General features: G+C 33.5%; 1 protein-coding gene across 2 annotated transcripts; it reads left to right on the plus strand.

Moving 5' to 3' along the window:
- The first annotated feature begins 205 nt into the window (after positions 1–205).
- On the plus strand, positions 206–20,192 carry LOC133175571 (probable nuclear hormone receptor HR3). 2 transcript variants are annotated; one of them, XM_061310686.1, is made up of 12 exons: positions 206–335; positions 10,272–10,424; positions 10,822–10,920; positions 11,665–11,750; positions 12,347–12,488; positions 13,337–13,475; positions 16,197–16,378; positions 16,827–16,948; positions 18,095–18,227; positions 18,533–18,640; positions 18,910–19,026; positions 19,604–20,192. In XM_061310686.1, exons 1-12 carry the CDS (start codon positions 317–319, stop codon positions 19,858–19,860), a joined length of 1,557 nt encoding a protein of 518 aa, XP_061166670.1. In that variant the 5' UTR covers positions 206–316; the 3' UTR covers positions 19,861–20,192. The 2 variants fall into 2 exon arrangements, with proteins under 2 accessions (XP_061166670.1, XP_061166671.1); XM_061310687.1 differs by having other exon boundaries at positions 13,337–13,421.
- The last annotated feature ends 2,950 nt before the right edge of the window (positions 20,193–23,142 follow it).

The following is a 23,142-nucleotide window of genomic DNA, read 5'->3' on the forward strand; positions in this document are numbered from 1 at the left end:
GCGGTATATAGCGCTTAGGAAAAAATTCTTATTTTAAAGTATTGATGAGGCAATAAATGTCTATTTGATTTATTTTTCTCACTTTCTCAATAAATTTTGTTCCTTTTCTGAAAGAAAATATTTCAGAAGTAGGAAAACTTGAGATAATAATTCGGTACTGTTTATGCTAATTTCTCAGATATCACTACGCTCGTGACCTGCTGGCACAATTTGTGTCTATTTTTGGACGTTGGACGGATGTAAGTGTGTGTGCTCTGTGAATTTAGGTCGAAGTAGGTTAAAATAGGGAAGTTTTCATGAATGCTGTGGCAAAATTATGTCAAACGAAATGAAAGGTAAGAGTCACTCAATTTATGAAAGAGGCATGGATTTTCAGAAATGTGGGCTTCGATTGTCTTTTTGCATACGTGTTTGAGAAAATGGCGCTAAATTTTCTCAAGCCATGTGTTGTGAGGGGGTTAAAATGCACACATTGTACAAAACCGAGAAATGCACAATTTTTGTGAACATTTCAATGCAAATTTTGAATAATTTTTACGTATGCATGATGATTGTGCGTACCTGGAAAGTGCTTCGTGTAAGGAATACAACAGGTGCGAAAAACCCCATAATTCATATATCACTTCGCATGGGCCTATCTCGGTTGCAAAAAAACGCTACGATCGACACACCCCCCTTCTTCACGAGCTTAGGTTGTTAACGATGTAGATTCCACCAAACTGTGATAAGTGTCAGTTTTTATGCATTTTTGTATTCTATAGGAAAACCATTACGCATGTGTCCAATGGACGCCAAAGTTATGAATGGTTAAATTGTAAACAGTCCATTATTTACACAGATATGGTCTAAATAGAAATGACCTTTGATCCCGGACGAGTCCATATTCACGAACTAGGGATGACAGGTTACGTGTCTTCTTATGTGAAGCCGTATCTTTTTTTTAAGCTTTAAATGGCAGTTTTTATTTGAATGGATGAGTGTTTTTGTAATCTGACTTTGTTGCACTAGAATTAAATTTTTAAAAAGGGATGTTCCTTGCCTTTTAGGTCGCATTACATGGTTTAATATTGGTATATAATTTATGTTCTTAACTGAACAAGCAATATCATAACTCCTTAAAGGGCAAATAAAAAATCTTTTTTTTCAAGAGTAACTGTTTCATTGAAAGCAAGAATTTTTAAATATCTTTTGTCTTTCATGTTGGAAATTTGTATGATGTTTTAAACTTGTCTGCTTTCTTAATACTATCATGATGATTTAAATAATGTTTGGTGTTGTTTTGAAGCTGCAAATTTTTACTTGAAAAAGGCATGATTATAGTACTCAGCTTCTGAAGATTTCTGCCATTGGCATAATTTAGATCACAGTTGAAATTTTGTAAATTCCTTTCCAGAAAAACAGATAAACTCAAAAATTTCAGAAAGAATTTGTTCAACATCTGATAAACTCTCCATTGCAGGTAATTGCATCCTCTATGTTGCAAATGAAATGACAATAAAAATATCCATTAATCAGTTTAATGGCAATATCTAGTTTCTACAGATCTATTCATTTATTAATAAATTTTGGACAAAATACCATAATGTGTTAAATTCAAATGTAATGCTGAACATATTTTGATAGAAACAGGTTGATCAAGATTTCACCCTCAACACAAAGTCATCTTTTATCACTAAGTAGGTAAAAAACTTAATGAAATATTATCTAGACATAGCAAAGTGATGTTCCAAATTTAAGGGGAAATTAATATTAGCTTTGCCCCAGGATTCATAATGGCTAATAGCCATGAAATATTGTAGTTATTTTTTTTAAATGTTGAGGTTCAGGTAAAGGCTATATCATTTTATATTGTTCATGACATTAAAGGGTTTTTATCACGTCTCAAAATTTTTTGATATGACAAAGTTTACATGCTATTAAAATCATATATTTAAAAATCTTTGCTAGAAAATTAATATTTTTGATGTTTCAGCGATTCAAAGTTTGAATTTCTCAATATGCATATTTTGATCGCCGATGTTACGCGCCATTGCTCTGACGTCATAGGTGTCAATCCTGGTCAAGCGAAGTACTTATTGTGTATACAAAAGGGCTCATTTGTTTTGTCTATTAAACCTGTAAGAAAATAATTAAGTGATAATTTTATAATTGACAGCTAGTAAGGTATAATTTATGCTTTGTGATGCACAAATGTGCACAAGAAAAGTTTTAGGAAGAATTTTTTCCCCACATTTCCTGGACAGAATCTAGTAGGAATGTTGTGAACTTCGTAATGGCGTACGGCGCCATTGAAGAAGTGTCATTTCTAGTACATGATATTCACTGCTATAACGAGAAGACATACAGGATTTATTTATATATAATAAATTAAAATAATAATGAAGGAGAATTTAAAATTCCCATATTTATAAATGTTTACGAAGTTAAACTTTAGTAATTCGTTCTATTTAGTTGAAGTCCCGAGTTGTCAACGGCTTCGTCTTCGGTCATATCTCTTCAATTGTCGGCATATTTTCTGGTTATTTCTTTCTGCTAGAGTTCATACATAAAAGATTGCCCGTCCATATCCAAAGAAATATAGCCGATGTCAAAATTTCAACCAGCCATATTGTGTATTCTATTTATTTAGCGTAAAAATCTATTCAATATATTTTTTCTTATGATAAGCCTTACGAGTTCTATTGACCATTGACACCTATGACGTTTCAGTACCACGTGACCCCTATCTAATTAGTGGAGATTTTTAATTCGAGGACCCTATATTACAGGCGTTTTATCGTCTAATTACGGCCGCTTTCAACATTATTTCATAATTAAACAATAATTATATGTTTCAAGAATATAATCGTGTTTCATTTTTAAGAAATTTAGATACATGATAAAAACCCTTTAAGTACGTGAGTAAGAGAAGTCAACAGAGCACTTAATATGCTAAAAGACAAGAAATCATTATAAGTAAGCAACTGTTTGACATTTGTAATGTATGGCATTGAGTATTTTGTTTTATTATACTTTCATGTTAAATACTAAAATCTGATTGGTTTAGATGAATTTAACAATCCGTAATGTTACCCTCAGCGTTAGCAACACACTTGACAACGGGTAACATTACGAAAATATCACATGCGTTCAAATCATGTGCGTACGGTTCACCGTAGAATTCTCAAAACGTCGGTTGTGCGTTTGAAAGAAGCCGCATAAACGACGTCAGTAAAAGCTTGCATCCGATGTAGCTTACTTGAAAAAACAAACGACAGACGAAACATCCTTGCGAGTGCAAACTTTAGATGATAAAGGACTTTTTGAGTAGCAAACAAACAATAGAGAGGTTGGTAAATCTTTCCCGAAGCTTTCTTATTGAGAAAAATAGAAGCGGGGAGTTTGAAAGCTTTCTAAGCATGAACTTAACGACGATCTCCGAATTTTTTTTTATGACATCCGAAATCAGTAAGACATTCAGTATAATAAAATAAATAGTGCACGTTTTTGAGGGGTAACAGTTGAAATTGACACCCCTCGGAAAACCATTGTCAACCTCCGCTGACGCGTCAGTTGACAATGGTTTTCCTTGGGGTGTCAATTTCAACTGTTACCTTCAAAAACGTGCACTATTTATATAATATTATACTTTAATGCAAATTAGTTGAATCTGATTCGTTGAGAAACATTTGTTAAAAAATACTATTACCCGCTGAATGATGAAGCCATGCCCTCCCACGTAGAAACAGTCAACATTGCTTGATGACGGGTGATATTCCAAAAAAAAATAGTGACTGCGCAGAAGTTCAAGGTTCACTGTTATATGCATTTGTATAAAACATTCAGTATAATAAAATAAATATTGCATGTATTTGAGTGTAACATTGAAAATTTTCACCCCAAGAAAACCATTGTCAACTTAGGCGCAGCCGAGATTGACAATGGTTTTCGAGGGGTGAAAATTTTCAATGTTACACTCAAATGCATGCAATTTTTATATAATAGCTTATTTACAGTGATACTGTATAATGTTAATATATATGTAGTGCTTTAGACAGAATCCATGCTTTAACTTGATATAGACAAAAAGTTTTCTGGAAGGAGGGAAAAATGTATCCAAATGAAATACTTGTTCAGTTCCACCCCCCCCCCCCCCATTGTCTCCTGAAGATTTCCAATTTCCTACATCTTGGGTAGCTACAGCTGACAGGAACTAATTTTTTACAGCTATAAATTATGGAGGAAATTGCTATGGCTGCTTCAAAGTGAAAGGGGGGTTGGGGTTGTTAAAGTCCTTGTTGGGCATCTTTTTCATGTAATTTGAAAACGGTTTCCATTCTGAGGCTGTATTGTGGACCCTACATTAACGCTCATTCTCCCAGGGTCAATACTAATGTTTACAGTATGCTGCTATATTGTAGGGTCAATTCTAGTGGTTACAGTATGCTGCTACACTGTAGGGTCAATTCTAGTGGTTACAGTATGCTGCTACACTGTAGGGTCGATCCTAATGGTAACAGTATGCTGCTACACTGTAGGGTCAGTACTAGTGGTTACATATGCTGCTACACTGTAGGGTCAGTACTAGTAGTTACAGTATGCTGCTACACTGAAGGGTCAATACTTATGCTTACAGTATGCTGCTACACTGTAGGGTCAATGCCAATGCTTACAGTATGCTGCTACACTGTAGGGTCAGTACTAGTGGTTACATATGCTGCTACACAGTAGGGTCAATGCCAATGCTTACAGTATGCTGCTACACTGTAGGGTCAGTACTAGTAGTTACAGTATGCTGCTACACTGTAGGGTCAATACTTATGCTTACAGTATGCTGCTACACTGTAGGGTCAATGCCAATGCTTACAGTATGCTGCTACACTGTAGGGTCAGTACTAGTGGTTACATATGCTGCTACACTGTAGGGTCAGTACTAGTGGTTACATATGCTGCTACACTGTAGGGTCAGTACTAGTGGTTACAGTATGCTGCTACACTGTAGGGTCAGTACTAGTGGTTACATATGCTGCTACACAGTAGGGTCAATGCCAATGCTTACAGTATGCTGCTACACTGTAGGGTCAGTACTAGTGGTTACATATGCTGCTACACTGTAGGGTCAATGCCAATGCTTACAGTATGCTGCTACACTGTAGGCTCAATACTAATGGGTACAGTATGTTGCTACACTGTAGGGTCAGTACTAATGGTTACAGTATGCTGCTACACTGTAGGGTCAATACTAATGGTTACAGTATGTTGCTACACTGCAGGGTCAATTCTAGTGGTTACAGTATGCTGCTACACTGTAGGGTCAATACTAATGGGTACAGTATGTTGCTACACTGTAGGGTCAGTACTAATAGTTACAGTATGCTGCTACACTGTAGGGTCAATGCTTATAAGGGTGCAACGATAAACCGTTTGACGGTATATTGCGGTATATTTTTCCATGGTTCCGGTTCAATTGGTCCAGAATTATCCGTTTTGTCCGTTTTATTTCCTTCTTTACTTTTTCAAAATGGCTTCCACGCAAAACGTGAGGTCGCCGTTAATGCATTTACGGCAATTAAACTCATCTCCAGCATCTTACAGACCTCAGATTTAACACGGAGAGGGGCTTAATGTGATTATAAGTTATAGATGTTAAGACAAATGATAAATCCTTTAGATCTAAACGTATTCTTTGGTAATACACGATATTCCATCACGTGTGTATTTCGATGAAAATTCGCTGTCTTGTTGACTAAAACGTATTAACACGAGAAATATGACAACTGGTTTTCTACGTAAATAAAAGAATGAAAATCTTCCTTTTTCACTCCTATTTAAAAGGAAGATTATTAGGAAAGGTCCCCGTTGTTCCCTGTAAATGTTCATCATTGGTTTAAAATGACACAACTCAAAGATCTATTTAACAATCCAATTCAAGTTAACAAAATTTTATTTTAATTATTATTAAAAAATATGAACATTTTGTATAACCCTGTCAAGTTTTAAAAAAATATGATGACAAACTTGAAAGGCTTTTTAACCTTCTTATGTATCGTGATACGTATCGTATCGTGAACTGAATACCGTGATACGTATCGTATCGTGAGGTTAGTGTATTGTTGCACCCCTAAATGCTTATGCTTACAGTATGCTGCTACACTGTAGGGTCAATGCTTAGGCCAAAAAAAATAATAGTCTTGTTTCCTGCTACCAGCCTGAAAAAAATAGGGTAGGTAGGTAGGAAAATTATTTTATTTTATATTTTTATTTTATTTTTTTCCGACAGCATTTTTTTGGATAAGAACTAATTCAAGATCAAATTAAACATGTCACAGGTCAATGTTGTCTTTTAAAATTAAATTTCATGTCTTTTTATGCACAACGCAAGTGGTATTTTATGAAAGTCCATATTTAAAACAAGAATTTCATGAAATGTTTGTTTTGTGTTAACACGGAAACCGATTACGGTGACAGAACGATGAAATTCTGGAAATTCCCAATTTTTTTTCTTCCAAAACTTAAAAAAAACTTTAGGGTCGGGTGCAAAAAAATAGGGTAGGTCGGGTAGCAGGAAACAAGACTATTATTTTTTTGGGCCTTATGCTTACAGTATGCTGCTACACTGTAGGGTCAATACTAGTGGTTACATATTTGTGAGCTATTCCTTTGGGTGATTTTGATAAGTTTCTGATAAGTTGATTATGGATTTCTTTCTTTCAAATCAATTTATTTCTTCTAAGGATTGGTTGAGAATAAAATTTTAATTTGGCAAAACACTCTCCAACAGAAGAAATTTAAAAAAAAATATTTTAATATTTAATTAAAAGGATTTTTTTTCTTTGTCTTATTTTTTTTCTTTTCTGTTATTTTATTCACTTTAATGTCCTTATAACTCTTCCAAAAATACCTCAGTATATTTCAGAACCTTGACATTTGATTCTCACATGGTTGGTCCATTAATTTTGAAGGCATGTCTTACAAGTCTTATGATCATGATAATACCTCTTGGGTGACATATTGTTTTATGTTTCACTACAACACTGCGGTCGCTCTCGTCAGGTTCTCTATTATCTTTAATTGGGGCAAATAGAATTCTCCAGTCCTACATCCATGAAAGTTCTTTTTTTCTATTTTATTAATATGTTAAATTTCCAAAATTTACCCTAACCCCCCCCCCCCCCACCCCCTTACACACACACAATATTTAGATGTAATTTTAAATATCATTTCGTTAACTTCCTATATTAAGTTAATGCTAATTTTCCCAATAGTCCTAACCCACCCAACCCCCCAACCCCCAAAAATGTGGATATATATACAAAACTTCCTACTTAATATGTTCCTGTATTTAGTTGACAACAAACACTAGAAATGAGTGATTCCTAAAGGTCAGTAATTGGGATTTTAACAGCACTGGATCCAGTATCAAGAAGTGGTCTGTGAGAGCCTCGACTCTTACATTTCCTGTTCAACATAAATATTCTCTGTGTTCATGAGAAATCATAAGGCTATGAAGTAGATATTGGCGAGACTGTACATATAAATATGTAGTACTACGTAATTATTTTACTTTGTTGTATTTCAGTTGGAATGAGAATGTACAGTGAATATCAAAAATGTTAGCCATATTAATTCTTTGTGAAGTACAGATGCTACAAAGATGTCTGCCATTTTTTATACACACTGTGCTCGGTGCATAAGTACTAGCAATTGGCTCTGCCATTTAATGAGAGGAAATCTTTCACAGTATACCTACATCTTAGATAAAAAGCTAATAAATGCAGATATACATCTATACATGCTCAATTTCCAGATTGGGAAAAAAAGTACATTTGATATAGAGAGAAAAAAAGAAACGGACAGAATAATAACACAAGAAAAACAAATGAATTATTTATTATCTCCCGTCAAGGGGTTGGTATTGCCTGCGTGCTATAGGTTGTTGAACCTTCTCTCTCTCCCCGATAGCTTTGTGAAGACAACATGCAAGAGGAAAAATTATTGATCCATGGAGGAACATTGGCATGAACTTCTCCGTGGTTGATTGAACTCCCGCTATAATGACTGGTAGGTCGTTGACCAGACCTTGATAATTTTTTTTTAATCCCACTGTCGAGAGTCTACGATGTGTATTGGTTGAGGAGCAGATTTTTTTTTGTAACAAACAAAATAATTCTAGTGTCATTTCACAGTTGGGAAATTTGTTAGAATTTGAAAAAAAAAAATCATTAAAAAATTTGAAACTTTATCATATTTTTGGATTTACTATGTTTGTGCTGTGGATGAATTTTTTATTTTAATTTAATTTTTTATTTTGGATTTAAAAAAAATGTGTGTGAAAAGAAAAATTGGTTTACTACATAAACCTTTGAAAGACTTTATCGAGTGTTCAAAACACACAAACTTTTAATTAGAGAGGGAAGGATTTAAAATACAGTTATTATTAACCAAAATGATATTTGAGGATTTTAATTGGCCAGAATTTCCTACAGAAGTATGGGATTATTTATTTCCACCAACTACCAGTAAGTGATTTCCCCTATAATTTTTATACTGACAAACACTCTTTAAGTTTCTAGTATTGAAATTGTACAGTTTTCGTGATACAGCCCCATAACAGTGACCTCAGGAAAGCCAGGTTGACCTTAATTGACCTTATGTGAACCTTGCAACCTCATATGAAGGCAAGAAAGGTATTTGTTTAGGATGTTCCATATTTGATTATGAATTCTATGTGCAATTGTTAACATGCGCCTCCCTAGAACTTGTGACTCATGACTCATTAATAATTAGTGACTTTAGATAATTGAAGTACATGTACTGGTAATTATGTTTTCATCAAGTGTAAAGAAGTAACTAGTAAACAAGATTTTTTTTTTCTTGAGAGCATGTTTCCTTTCTGATCCCAGTTTAATAGGAACCTCCAGATAAAAACTAGAGGTTATAAAACTCACTTCTGTTTTTCAGGATAAAATACGTAGAAGATTTTAACAAGTTTTTGAATTCAAAGTAAAAATGCCAAACTTTTTCTGTAAATATAAGTCAACTTTGAATATAACGGAACATACGCGGACATACTTAAATTTGGAATTCTTCTCAAATTCTTTGTAAAGTAGAAGGAAGTACTGGCATACAAAATCTGTCACAAACAGTATATTTGAAGCCTAATTTATAATACTAAATAGAATACAAGATATTAAATATTTAAAATAGTTCGGTTACAAATTAAGTGTTAATATATGGCTAAATTAACATGATTAAATTTTGCCCTAATCTTAATATATATATTTGCCATGTAACATTGAATGACTCTATCCTGAGTATACCACCCGGGTAACCCTGATTGAGACAGAAATATGAAATGGTTGTGTGTGGGTGTATGAGATTTTTATAAGAGATAAGACCAGGCCTTCATGTCATCAAAAACATACTTGTTCTTATCTCTATGCAACTTAATCCACACCGTGTGTTCAAGGAGAGGTCATCAGGACAGATAAAAGTCAGGGGTGGATCTTAGTTCTGTTTCAGCGGAATATATTAGAAGTACTAAATCAGTTATTTTAATAAATGTTTGATGCTTCTTTTTTTGGTATAATTATTTTGGTGGTGCTGATTTTTAATTACTCTAAACATTCTGTAATGATTTGAAAAGGAACCAGAGACTCGGCTGTATAACTAAGATAAGTGAAGTATGGACACATATTGTTTGATCAAGGAAGTTAAAAAAAATTGTAAATGCCATCAATTCAGAGTAGCTGTTTGCAGTGGAAGCTTTGAAAGATGGTTCTTTTGAGGAGACTAGCAGAAATGATAGGCATGATTGGTGGGGGGGGGGGGGGGGGCGGTTACAGTAAGGTGTTAACAGAATTTGTTGTTGATTTGCTAAACAATCAAACCTCAATGTCTTGAACTCAGTGGGACAGAGAAAAAACCTTTGATATATTGGAGGATTTGACATACTGTATGTGTACTTAAAAAAGTGGGCTTCATATACATGTATTGGCGCAGACAACGATGTGCTAATTCATGAATACCGCTAAGAAATCATGTATAAATACAATACACGGCACGGACATGTATAGCACTAATTTATTATTTCGCCAACAACTTTGTACCCAGTGATTGTGCTAAATTTTGAATATGCCAATTTTTGTACACGTACAGTAATTCTTACAGATGTTCAGGTTAAAACTCATCAAGAAAAAAAATGTGTTATAATTTATTTTGACATATCCATGGTCAATGTTTGATTTACAGAAGTTCCACTGTAATTGATTTTGATCCTTTCATTTTGCCAGATTTCACTGCTACAGCCCTTGACCAGTCCTCAGTTCCTTCCCTTGATCATGGAGTCGTGTCGATGTCCTCAGAAGGCATGATGCAGATCATTCCCCCACCCACAGTCAGCGTAAATAAGTCCCCTCATGGAGGGCCACTGGACAATCTGAAAAGTAAGTAAACCCTTCACCCACAGTCAGCCTATATAAGTCCCCTCACGGAGGGCTGCTGGACAATATCAAAAGTAAGTAAACCGTAAACCCACAGTCAGCGTAAATAAGTCCCTTCATGTAAGGCCAATGAACAATTTCAAATTAAAAGCACTAAGTAAATTAATCACACAGCAAGAACCTGTGGACATTCTAAAATTAAGTTAAAAGCTAACTGCTGGATCTCAGAAGTTTGGTAATAGGTAAATAAATTTATACATATTGAAAAAGGGTAATGATGAATATCTCATGTTTTATTTCAAGTTTTGACACTGAAGTAAAGCACTGCTAGATAGATAAACAAAATAGTTTGAAAGAGAATGAAAAATTGCTGTTTAAATTAACTCTGGTTATGTTTCAGTGATGCCAGGATCAGATCACACAGAAAACATGATCCACGCCTCTCCCCCACAGAAAGCCAAACCTGACAGTAGTCGCAAGCCTGCAGAGTCTACCAAAAGTAAATATACTTACTCATAAATATAGAAGACTTAACTATACAGCAGTCAAACCTGCTGAATCTAGGAAAGCAAATATTCTGTATGCATGAATTTGAATCTACATAAAATCTAGTTTTAAAAAAGCCTGCAGGGTATACCAAGAAAAAATATCTTCAAAATATGTATCCCTAAATATAGGAAAACAAACCAGAATCAACAGAAAACAAGCAACTGTACTGAATCAAAGAAAAAAAATCACAGATAGAAACTTGCATTACCAAGTTCACAAAATCTTAAGTCGTTCATATTTAATCTTGTTAACATATTTAAAGCTAAATGCCAGAGAGAAGTTTTCTATTTAGTCCCAAAAGGCAGGAAAAGTATACTATCCTCTTAATGATGAACAACTACAATCTTGTTTTGTAAAACTCCTAGATTTAAAAAAAAAACCTTTGTTGTTAAAAAAAAAAAAAAAAAACAGCCATGATTTGGATCTTTGAGCATGTTCACATATTTCTTTATAGCTCTTTATAACAGTTAATCACATTTTGGATAGGTACAAATTTCAAATTCTCATTCATCCCCCCCCCCCCCCCCAAAAAAAAAAAAAAAAAACATAAGAACACACACACACACACATTACACAGAAGCCATTAAAGCAGCAGATTCCTCTTTTAATGGAAAAATTCAATGAAGAAATTACTAGAACTGTGAATTTTAGTTTGATGTTTTGACATTTCATATTTCGTTGTCCTATATTTCAGCTCAGATAGAGGTTATCCCTTGTAAGGTGTGTGGAGACAAGTCCTCCGGTGTTCATTATGGAATTATTACCTGTGAGGGTTGTAAGGTGAGTAGGAGGTTTGTAATTAAAAATCTCCAGGTGTAGGCTATAAAATTATCACCTGTGGGCAGTGGTGCCAGGGTCATATGTAAGTCATATGTGGATATTGTGAAGAATTCTGGAAGCGCTGCAATATATTGCAATATTTTAAATTGTATTGTGGGAAAGATATTGCAAAATTTATTTTTAAAAGTTGGTGTTGGGAGGGGGGGGGGATAAAAACAAGGATCAAAAGGTGTTTTTTCCCATGAAGATGTATAATTAGCAATTTTTGTAAAAAGTACACGTACTAAATAAATGGATATTTATGTGTGTTGTTAATTACATGACAACATGAATTAGTAGTACAAAGTGTAAACATGGGGTTATTTCCATGATTCCAATACATGTATAATGTGTTGTTGATACTAAATTAAAGTCTGTACAAAGATATTGGCACATGGGAGGATATTTATGCAAAAAATTACTTGCTGGTTAATTAAGCTCAAATACCCCCACTCATAAATTCCCATGTTCACAGTATTTAAGCAAGGTTTTCTTTAGAATTGATTTATGAAGTGGTTTAGGCCAACTCAATGTAATTCTATGGTTTACATTACCAGGGATTTTTCCGTCGGAGTCAGGCTGGTCCTGTGAATTACCAGTGCCCAAGAAACAAAAACTGTGTCATAGATCGAGTCAACCGGAACAGGTGTCAATTCTGTCGCCTCCAGAAGTGCCTGGCACTGGGCATGTCTCGAGATGGTAAGTCAACCACGACCAGTCTCACAAGGGGAGACAACCATTTTCTGATACCTAGTTTCAGTAAAACATCAAGCAAGCTTATACTGAATTCCCATTCATAGGAAAGGGATTTTCATTCTTTTTAGTTTTAAAAGGTATTTTGAACTTGTCAGATTTCGTGAGAAAAAAAAATAAAGAAACAAGATTGTTTGAGCCTTGTTCTTTGGGATAGTTATGTTTTATTGACTGAAAATTCAGAGGAAATTGAGTATTGAAAGAAAGGGGTATGTTCTAGCAAGTCAGCTGACCATGTTACATGTATGAAGTCAAGTTCACGTGTAGAGGTTTGGGGGTAGATCTTTTCAAGAAAATTCAAGTATGTTTTCAAGAATTCCTTGTATACTTTTCCCCTCAAATAGGTAGATGTGACCATAAAATTTCTTATTTCAGTGATTTTTCTACACCAAATTTAGGTCCGAATATCGGCCTTTTCCCCTGTCAAAAATTACCAAGTTTTTTCCCAATTTAACTTGCTTTTTTTCCCAAAATAAATCCATGATGAAAAATATAAAGACAATCATTGACAACTTTCAAAGACTAAAAAAAAATAAGAAAGTTATAAAATTTAATGTACATGTAGAACTGTGTCCAGTTTGTTATTTTATAAGCAATAAATTGAATAAATTATGTTAAAATGACTTATACATTCCATTTTACCAGTAAATTAAAGTTAACAACAATCTTATTGATTTTTCCCAAGTTGGCACAAATGTCGATGATTTTTCCCAAATGTAAAGGCCCAGGCCCCTTTTAAAAAATGTAGAAAAATCACTGTATTTATTCCTGATATGCTGATTTCTCTCTTATAGCTGTGAAGTTTGGCAGAATGTCAAAGAAACAGAGAGAAAGAGTGGAAGACGAGGCCAATTATGTCAAACAGTCACGCATGAACGGGTATGAATCCTCCTGTGGAATGCCATCTAGCAACAACAACAATCAGTTTTCTATGTAAGACTTTGTAGCCAAACAACCCACAAGTTGTTGTCAAACCTGTATCCAAGTAACCCAGAAGTCGTCAACCTGTATCCAAGTAACCCACAAGTTGTTAACATGTATCCAAGTAACCCATAAGTTGTCTGTATCCGTGTAAATCTTAAATTGTCAACTTGTATCCAAGTAACCCTAATCAACCTAATTAACCAACAAGTTGTCAACCGGTATCCAAGTAACCCACTAGTTGTTAACCTGTATCTAAGTAACCCACAAGTTGTCAACCTGTATCCAAGTAACCCACAAGTCATCAATCTGTATCCAAGTAACCCACAAGTTGTCAACCTGTATCTAAGTAACCCACAAGTTGTCAACCTGTATCTAAGTAACCCACAAGTTGTCAACCTGTATCCAGGTAACCCACAAGTTGTCAATCTGTATCTAAGTAAACCACAAGTTGTCAACCTGTATCTAAGTAACCCACAAGTTGTTAACATATATCCAAGTAACCCACTAGTTGTTAACCTGTATCTAAGTAACCCACAAGTTGTTAACGTTTCCAATTGACCCACAAGTACTCGTCCTTAATATAAGTAACCCACAAGTTGTAAATGTGCGTCTAAGTAATTAACAAATCAAATATATATTCAAATGATCAACCTGTATCCAATCATGAGTTGTCAAACCTGTATCTAAGTACCCAACTAATTGTCAAATCTATATCTAAGTAACTCGTAGTAATTCTTAAGTGGAAGATATCACTTAAATTCAGTGCTTTCAATATTTTGGTTAATTCAACAGAACAAAATACTTTCAGGACTTAAGTTTATTCAACAGAACACAGTACTTTCAGTACTTTGATTTATTCAACAGAAAAATTAAATATTACAGAACAGGGGTGTGCAATTAAAAAAATCAAGTACTAGCCCACGGGCTAGTGGCAGCAATAAAGTTACTAGCCCCAAGTAAAAAGTTACTAGCCCAAATGTAGAGGGGGGGAGGGGGAGGGGTAACAACTAATATTGAAAAAAAGATAACTGTTAAAAAAGTCAGGGTTTTAAGGTCATTTTATTTTAAATTAAAGTTTAATTCTCACTAGTAAAATTGAATCATGTATAAATTAATTATTATGATAGAAAATAAAAATGAATTTAAATAAATTATTTTTCCTTTTTCTGTGCATTGCAGTAGCTCATCTAAAACAAGGTAAAATCATTTTTTTCATCTGAAATTATTAAAAACACTGGAAATATATTTTACATAAGTCACATAACACTTATCTTTCAGTTGATTGAGTCATTTGAGTGATTGTAAATTATTTAATGAGATATTTGCCTTTATTTACCATAAACACATTAATGGAGGAAATTCGGATTAGAAAAAATGATTGTTTTTGGAAGTAAATAAGTCAGGAAGTGCTGCAAATTGGATAAGATTATGGAGATTTATTTTACGAACAATTGGAGCATGCTGTCTGGAAACTTTTCATTGGTTGGGAATTTAATAGCAAAAAATGAGTGAAAATACCGGTAGTGATTTTCATATATTACATTGGTATTTTTTAATTTTTACTAGCCCATGGGGCTACCTGCATGCTGAAAACCACTAGCCCGACCCCAAAAAAAGGTAGCCCTGGGCGTCGGGCGATGCTAATTGCACACCCCTGCAGAACTACATGATGAAAGACATCTTATCACAAGTTACTGACATTTCTTTTCCCTGCTCTTAATAAGCCATTTTTGTATTAAGAACATTAACACCCCAGAGAAAATCCTTAACTGTGTAAACATGATAAATAGATAAGTATAATAGACTTGTTAAAATCTGTCTGAAGTTTAAGTCCTGGAATTAATATCACAGATCTATACATGTATGTCAAATTAAATGCTGTACATCTACATTTAATTTATGTTTAAAAGTCAAAGGCAAAGTAGGACAGAAATAATTAGGTAAAATTGGGAGTTACCTCCCTTAAAATTCTCTGGAAAACATTTGGTGGTTTGTATGTAAAAGAGTTAATTTACAGAAATTACCAGTCTACTTCATTGGTTCAAAAGGTCCACCCTTCAGGATTCTGTGTGTGGTTGATTTAAAATGGAGAAGGGGGGGGGAGCTTAGCTGCCATATGAAAACCTGGAAGCTCCCATGATTAAGGGTTTTGTTTGTTCTGTTTTTTTAAGAACATTTTTTGTGTAGTTTTATCTATATTTTATGTGTAATAAGAACAATATCTAACAACAAAAATTTAATTTATTCATTAGAACTACTAAAGTTTGGGTCACAAAATGGCAAGAGATTACATTTTGGTTGCTGTATTATATAACCAGTATGTTATAGTGTACAGGCTTCATTGACAAAAATTTCATATGTTATACAATTCAGACTTGTAATGATTTCCCTTAATTATCATGTCTGAAGGGAAATGACAGTTTGTTTCTTATACCGTTTAATGACCTGTCTATAGTCTGTTAATTCATTAAAAATAAAGATTAGTGGCTTGTACGGGCCTACATGTTTCCTTCATGGTATTTCAAAGTACAAGTGGTTTATCTTACCTACTAGAATTCAGATGTGTAAAGTTTCTACTGTTCTTTGTTGTAATTTTGTTTGGCAAAAATTCATTAAAATTATGTTAATCCTAGCTTTAGATGTACAATGATTCCAAAATACAGTGAAGAAATGTTTAGAAGGAGGTTTACTATGTATTTTTAGCTATTATGATGTAATATCTATTTTTAGATATAATGACTGTCACCTGATGTATACCTCAAATGGCTATGCCTACACCCTCCCCTCTCCAGCCTCAGAGAGTCAGCCAGAGACGCCTGTGTCCCCCGAACCTCCGAGTTACAACTCGACTCAGGTCACCTCCCAGCCCCACCCCATAGCTCTCCTGAGGGCAGTCGACCTCATGGATCCAGGTAGGTTACAAAGGTCAAAGTTCAGCCGCAATATCATATAAAGGTCAAAGCGAAGTGATAGAAGATACTATAGATATTTTGGTTAGCTAAATATGCAAGTAACATGTCTGTTTTCAGTGTATTTTTATTCAAATCTTGGCAAACAAAAAAAAATTCCTTGCAATATCTCTAAACTTTTGAATAAGAAATTCTACCCCCTCCTTCCCTCCCTCTTAACTGTATGATTTGTAATGTGTATTGACTGTTTCATGATAACTGCGGTACTGCTCTTTTGCAGGGCAAAATAATAAATTTTGGTGAAATATGACGTAAAAGCAATTGTTTAATATACGTCATTTAATTATCTGTCATCAAAAACTTCGCCAAAAGTTATTAATTTGCCCTGCAAAAGAGTAGTACCGCAGTTATCGTGAAAGGGCTAATTGGATTTATCTCCCTTGATTAACAGTGATGCTTGGGAAGGCAGTGACGGAAGCCCACATGAGGACATGTTTATACAGTAAAGATCAGATAGAACACATCAAATCCAGCCTAACACCTCAGGACATCATAGATGCCTTCAAATCTATGGTATGTAGACACCTCTTGTATAGCACATCTCCTTAAGATATGACATATATGCCTTTGAAATTAATTAAGTAGGTGCATCATACCTGCAGAGTATTAATTCAAATTATTATATAGTCTATTTATAGTCCCTATATAATCTATACAAACGCAAACGGTCCATAATACTACATATTCACTGGTTTTGAAGCCGTATTCACCGGAGGGTCGGTGCACGTGCAGCGGCATTGTGACGTCACAATCAACACCTCAAACAACGTTGTAAACAATGGTTGCAACGGTCGCAGCCAGCTGTGTATCTGAGCAGGAAAAACATAAGCCAAGCCTATCTCAGGATTATTTTCTAAACATTTCGATGTCTTACAAACAGCAAAAGGAAAACACGGAAGCTATAACTTGTAATCGGGACATTTATTTTATTTTTCTACGACAGAAATTCGTAAATGAAAGTGGTATCATCACGCAGCCTTCAATGTCTTATTTATTCAAATCCGGACTATATAATAAAACAATTATGGACTCTTTTGGTGGTGAATATGGTTTGTTATTCACCAGAAAAATATCAATATTGACCGAGGCTTCGCCTCGGTCAATATTGATATTTTTCTGGTGAATAACAAACCATATTCACCACCGAAAGAATCCATAATTGTATAATATCATAAATGCCTTCAAATCTTGGGTAAGTTTTTCCTGAGTAATTTGCCTTGGTAACCTTTGAACTATATATATCATGTAGATTTTTTTTTTGGTCTGTTGAATTACAGTTCACAGTTGTAAAAAAAATCAATAGCTAACCATGTGAGCTTTGGCATAGGAATTCTTTTGTAAATAATACATTTTATATAAATTATTTCATGCAAAAGGTAAATATGGAAGAATAAACCTCATTTTACATGTGTTTCTACCCCTATATTTTCAAACATTACTGATTAAAAGTTCGCCTGGCCATATCAAGTCAACTTGACGCAGACAATGCTTGATGTTTGCCTGGCCATAGCAAGTCAACTTAACTTTACGCAGACAATGCTTGACGTTTCCCAGGCCATAACAAGTCAACTTAACTTTACACAGACAATGCTTAACAGTTTTTGTATTTCATTTTTATGATTTGATCGTATGATTATATGTAAATTATGTGTTAAACAGACAAGAAGCCAGCTGTTGTCAGAAGTGGCCGAGAAGATTACCATTGCTGTACAACAAATCATCGAGTTCGCCAAAATGCTACCGGGGTTCATGGATCTTTCTCAGGACGATCAGATCATGCTGCTGAAAGCAGGTGAGGGGTGGATCAAAAATTTTATAAATGCTAGGGATGTATCAAAGTATTATATCACTTCAAAGTAGACAGAGGAGTTAACGTTTGCCTCAGCAAGATTCATATCTACGTTAATTGTACTCAGATTTAAGATCACCACTAAATTTGTTTTTTGATAACAAGTGATTAATGTAAATGCAAATAATGCTAATTCAAGGTTGCACTAATAATCAAAACATGCTAAAGAATGTACGATTGTTAAATACACTGAAAAAGAAAATGATCTGTATGTGATGCCATGAACATTTATCCCTTCTCCAATACAGGAAGTTTTGAGTTGGCCCTAATCCGTGCCTGTCGTGTTTATGATGAACAGACAAACAGTATCATCTTTGGTAACGCCACAGTACCTCTCTCTGTTTTCAGCAGTTTTAGTAAGTATATGAGTAAAGTACATGTACAATATTATATAATTTCTTTTTACTTGGTGAATAAATATGTTTGTTTAAAAAAATTATTTACAATATCCATATTCGCTATAAATGCTTTTGAAGTAAACAAAGTGGAAAAATTTATTTACCAAAACTCCCCAGCAGCAGGGGGCCTATGTGGCCCCTGGAGCCCGACCCTCTTTACAGTTTGTCATGTTAAGATGTTGACAGTGCTCTGTTCGTGTATCTGATGAGAATTCTCTTTTTACCAGATGAGGAAGAGTGCCATTTACGAGACCGTGTGTTTGAGTTTGTGCGGACCATTAAACAGATGAAGTTAACGGAGAGCGAGATCGCCTTGTTCAGTGCGGTGGTTCTAATCAGGGCAGGTGAGTTTACACCTGGTCCTGGGGCCATATAACCTGATTTTGCTCAATTTTTTATTTCAGTTTCACCTTTACAAAAGGAATTTATTGTGAAAAGTTGAGACAGATTAATAGTGATCTCGTATTATATATTAAGCATGTGCTCAATCGTATATAATAACTTTTGAAAATAAATTATTCATTGTTTCTTGAATCAATGAGTTACTGAGAGTATGACAGTATTTAACTAAAGTATGACAGTATGACATGAGAGTATGACAATATTTGACAGAGAGTAATTATCTCCAGATACAGATTTTTGTTGAAAAGACGATGAAGGACTTTGTACTAGTTCACACTTATTCTCAAAATATATTTTGTACCATTTCAAATGATGAAATGATCAATTTAAAATTTATTGTTCAAATTTTTTTTTTTCTGTGCATGAAATATTTTTTAAAAAAAGACCTTATATGTAGTAACATAGTAAAATGTTGTCACTGCAAATCAACAAGAACAACACATGTTTACATTTAAAATGTGTGTGTGCATTGAGGGAAATTAAAACTAAAAATTAAAGTTTTCTTGGTATTTTACACAGATCGTCCAGGATTAAAGGACATAGCAGATGTTCAAAAACTGAATGAAAAAGTTCTGACAGCGTTAAAGCAGGAGCTGATTAAAACGCACACGGATGAGAACCTTCTGACGCGACTGATGCAGCTAACGTGGACATTACGACAACTTAGCTCCCAACACATAGTGCTTCTCAATAAATATAAACAGGCAAATCCAGAGGTGGAGTTCCCTGCCCTTCATAAGGAACTCTTCAGTGTGGAAGGTTTAGAAGGTTCATAGAGTCCTCAGTCAAATTAGAATGTGTTTTTGAGAAAACAACATTTGTTCATTTATATAAAAAAGAAATAATATTGTGCTTATGTTGATCGGCAATTCTTAGAGAAGAGTAATATAAAAAATTGTTTTGCTTCACGGGAATTGTCTGGACAGAAAAAAGAAACTTGTTTTTGACTGATTTATATATCCTATTTTTGAAAAAAAAAAAATTTATAGATATGATTGTTTTTACTTCTGATTTTGTGCATAGCATGTTCCGTATAGTAGAAAACTATATATAGATATATAACAGAAGTGTTAATTACTTATATTGTATACTGCAAATCTACTTTTAATCATGCAACATCTTTTAAGTTTGATTTGTTATTATTCAGAAGTTAACAGAAATTCCTAGTTTGAAATAAAAAAAAAATTAAGGTTCATCAACTCTCTGAAAAGAGAGATAACTCTTACTTGGATAAGTCACTATTTGTTCTGTTTAAAATTGTCATTTGAAAAAGTCACTTCTGTAAAATCTGAAATTTAGTGCAATTTTAATTACAAGTAAGATTTCTTTTGGGAAATTTGTTCTTGTTAAAAATAAAATTTTACAAGAGTAAATAGGGGGATGATGAACCTATTCTTTGTGAAAACAACTGTGCTAATTTTACTAGGAAAAAAAACCAAGATGTCATGTATAAAAGTTGTTTTGCAGAAATTGTAGATTAAAAATTAAAGAGATGTATGTGCAGAAAAATAACACGGCATGAGTTGGCCTGACAAACTCGGTGATGGCAATCCTGTGGGTATGGCTTGGCTATGATTCTTATCCCACAACATAGATTTTTTTTTATGCATTTCAGTATTTTTTTATTATTCCCCATTTTAAGAAAGCAAGTAGAGAAGCATATTGGAGTTGAAAAAATTTCAGAATTTTAAATTAATTTTAGATGAAAATTTTTGATTTTTGAATAGGAAATTGGTTCATAGATACATCTGTAATACAAGAAAATGAGTCAATTTTGTTAGCACTATTGCCCCTCCCTCCCCCCCCCCCCCACCCTTTATTTTTCTTCCCTCAGGAAATATTTGAACGATGATTTGGGTTGTTTTGTTTTAGGAATGCTGTATTATAAAATGTTGGAATCAAAACATGTTTATTGTTGTTTTTATTCTATTGTCATTTTTATTTCGCTCACATTGTAGAGATAAAGCAAGGGGCTTCAATGTTCATGTTTCTATCTGTTGTTTTTAATTTTTAAATGTAATCACACATGTTCTTTGCAAATAGTCAGTTTAATTCCAGTTGCCAGTATTTGAGCAATATTGTATGAAGACATGAAAGAAGAAGAAAGAAAAACGTGATTATACTGCCATTAGCCTGCTCTGTTGTATATTTGGTAAATACAGTACAATGTAGTATTTATGCTATCTCAATACTTGCATTGATTATTTTTTAAAAAATCTTTAATTTTTAGGGAGGATGATACAGTTGTTTCTATTGCCTAATTGCGTGAAGTATTTTTTTTAAAGCTTGAACAGGATAAAGTTCATTCTATCTCAGCTGAAATATAATAGTGCTGATTTTTATGAATAATTTTGTTGTGAAAAAGTATTACCTCTGACATTTGTGAAGTTGATATACTGTTCATTTTATAACTGCGTTAAAAAAATACTTGTTTGAAGTAAAGAGTATGGAATCCTGCCAGCAATTATAAACCATTAATTTTTTTTTTCCTTGGACAAATATTTTATTATATTTGGCATTTTGTAAGTTTTTTTTCATCTGTCTGTTGACTCATAAAAAATTGCTTTGATAATTATAAGAAATTTCCAGAAGAACTCTACTTTATAATTTCAGTGCAATCAATTGCAGTGTAGCTAGCAAAATTTTTAGTGTTTTTTTTTTTTAACAATTTTTTAGAGGAATTATAATCACTAATACCAGTTAGAGTTGTCTCTCTTACCAGAGGGTCAGAAACCTTGAGGTTAAAAAAGTAAAATTAGCAGTAATGCCTTCTTTTCCTCACAAGTACCCTGCCAATCCAACTTGAGCAGCATATACCTATTCAGGGGTTTCCATATTTGTAGCAAGCTTTTATCGTGTGTAAATAGTGAGAAAAAAAAATCGGCTTTAAATCCACATTTTTTTGTCCATGTTGGAATCATTTAAACATAATTAGTCAAAATTTGCATTATTGAAGTTTCATTCATTATTATAATGAAAGAGTAGGGTTTTTTAAAAACTTTTTAAGCCTGGCACAAAATATCAAAGATATTGATGGAGGCATAATGGGGTTGTCCAAGAGGTATTTTTAATAGAACTTGTATATGAAAAAAATATATCAGAAATTGGAAAAACTGTATATTGACCACCATTTTATTGCATATTAAATTATTTTTTTGTCTTTTCGATAGAAAAATAATTTTTGAAGATTTACTGAAAAATGTAAGATGACAAATTCAGTGTGGTAAGTTTCTTCAGATTTGGTACATTTTCAAGTTCGTGTCAGGAAAGTAAACTACATAGGGTTGTTTGACTAAATTGGCAGCTGAAAAGGAAAATAGATATGAAATTTTGTGATGGAAAGATCGTACAATATTGTTATTAAGAGATAACTGAAAATTTTAAACTGTGTTGAAGATGGTTTTGTTATTCACTGTATACAAAAGTGCAGAGTCATTTGTATTTCAACAGATAATATTTTTGTTAAAATTTTATTTTAATTGTTACTTTGTTATGTACATGTATTATGTGTTTGTTAAGGACTACATTTTTTACTTTTTTTTGGTCAATTCAGTTGTGCACATAAAGTGTAAATATGTAGAGTATACCAAAAATTGTGTACAGACTTTACCAAAATCATGTGTCAATCATTAGTCAGTGTTTTATCCACATATTTTTTCATTCATATTCAAATGATGTAAAAAATTAGCCCCATTTAATAAATGACAAGCCATGTTTATAGTAAATCCTGGCTAACTTTATCCAATGAATTCAGCCTTAAACTTTTTGGGTAATTTATATTCTTCAACAGGAAAAATAAATACTTATTGAAAATCCATTTAAGATGATGGACAAGAATTCCTTTGCAGTTTTTTGATACTTTAAATGTTGATGTTCAAAAGCAAAAATTATCCACATTCAAAATTCAGTGGAGACATCCGATGTCCGTGTTTTTATTTATTTTTGTTTAAGTTTTGCCAGGTATGGTTACTTTAAATGAGTTTGTTTTATTAAATGGGATGCCACATCAACATCACAGCTTCTCAGCCTTTTAGGAATAAAATCCACCAAGGTATTAC

This window comes from Saccostrea echinata, unplaced genomic scaffold (genome assembly GCF_033153115.1).
Source record: "Saccostrea echinata isolate AGI-Se365-2 ecotype Australia unplaced genomic scaffold, CSIRO_AGI_Sech_v1 ptg000063l, whole genome shotgun sequence".
Taxonomy (NCBI): Eukaryota; Metazoa; Mollusca; class Bivalvia; order Ostreida; family Ostreidae; genus Saccostrea; species Saccostrea echinata.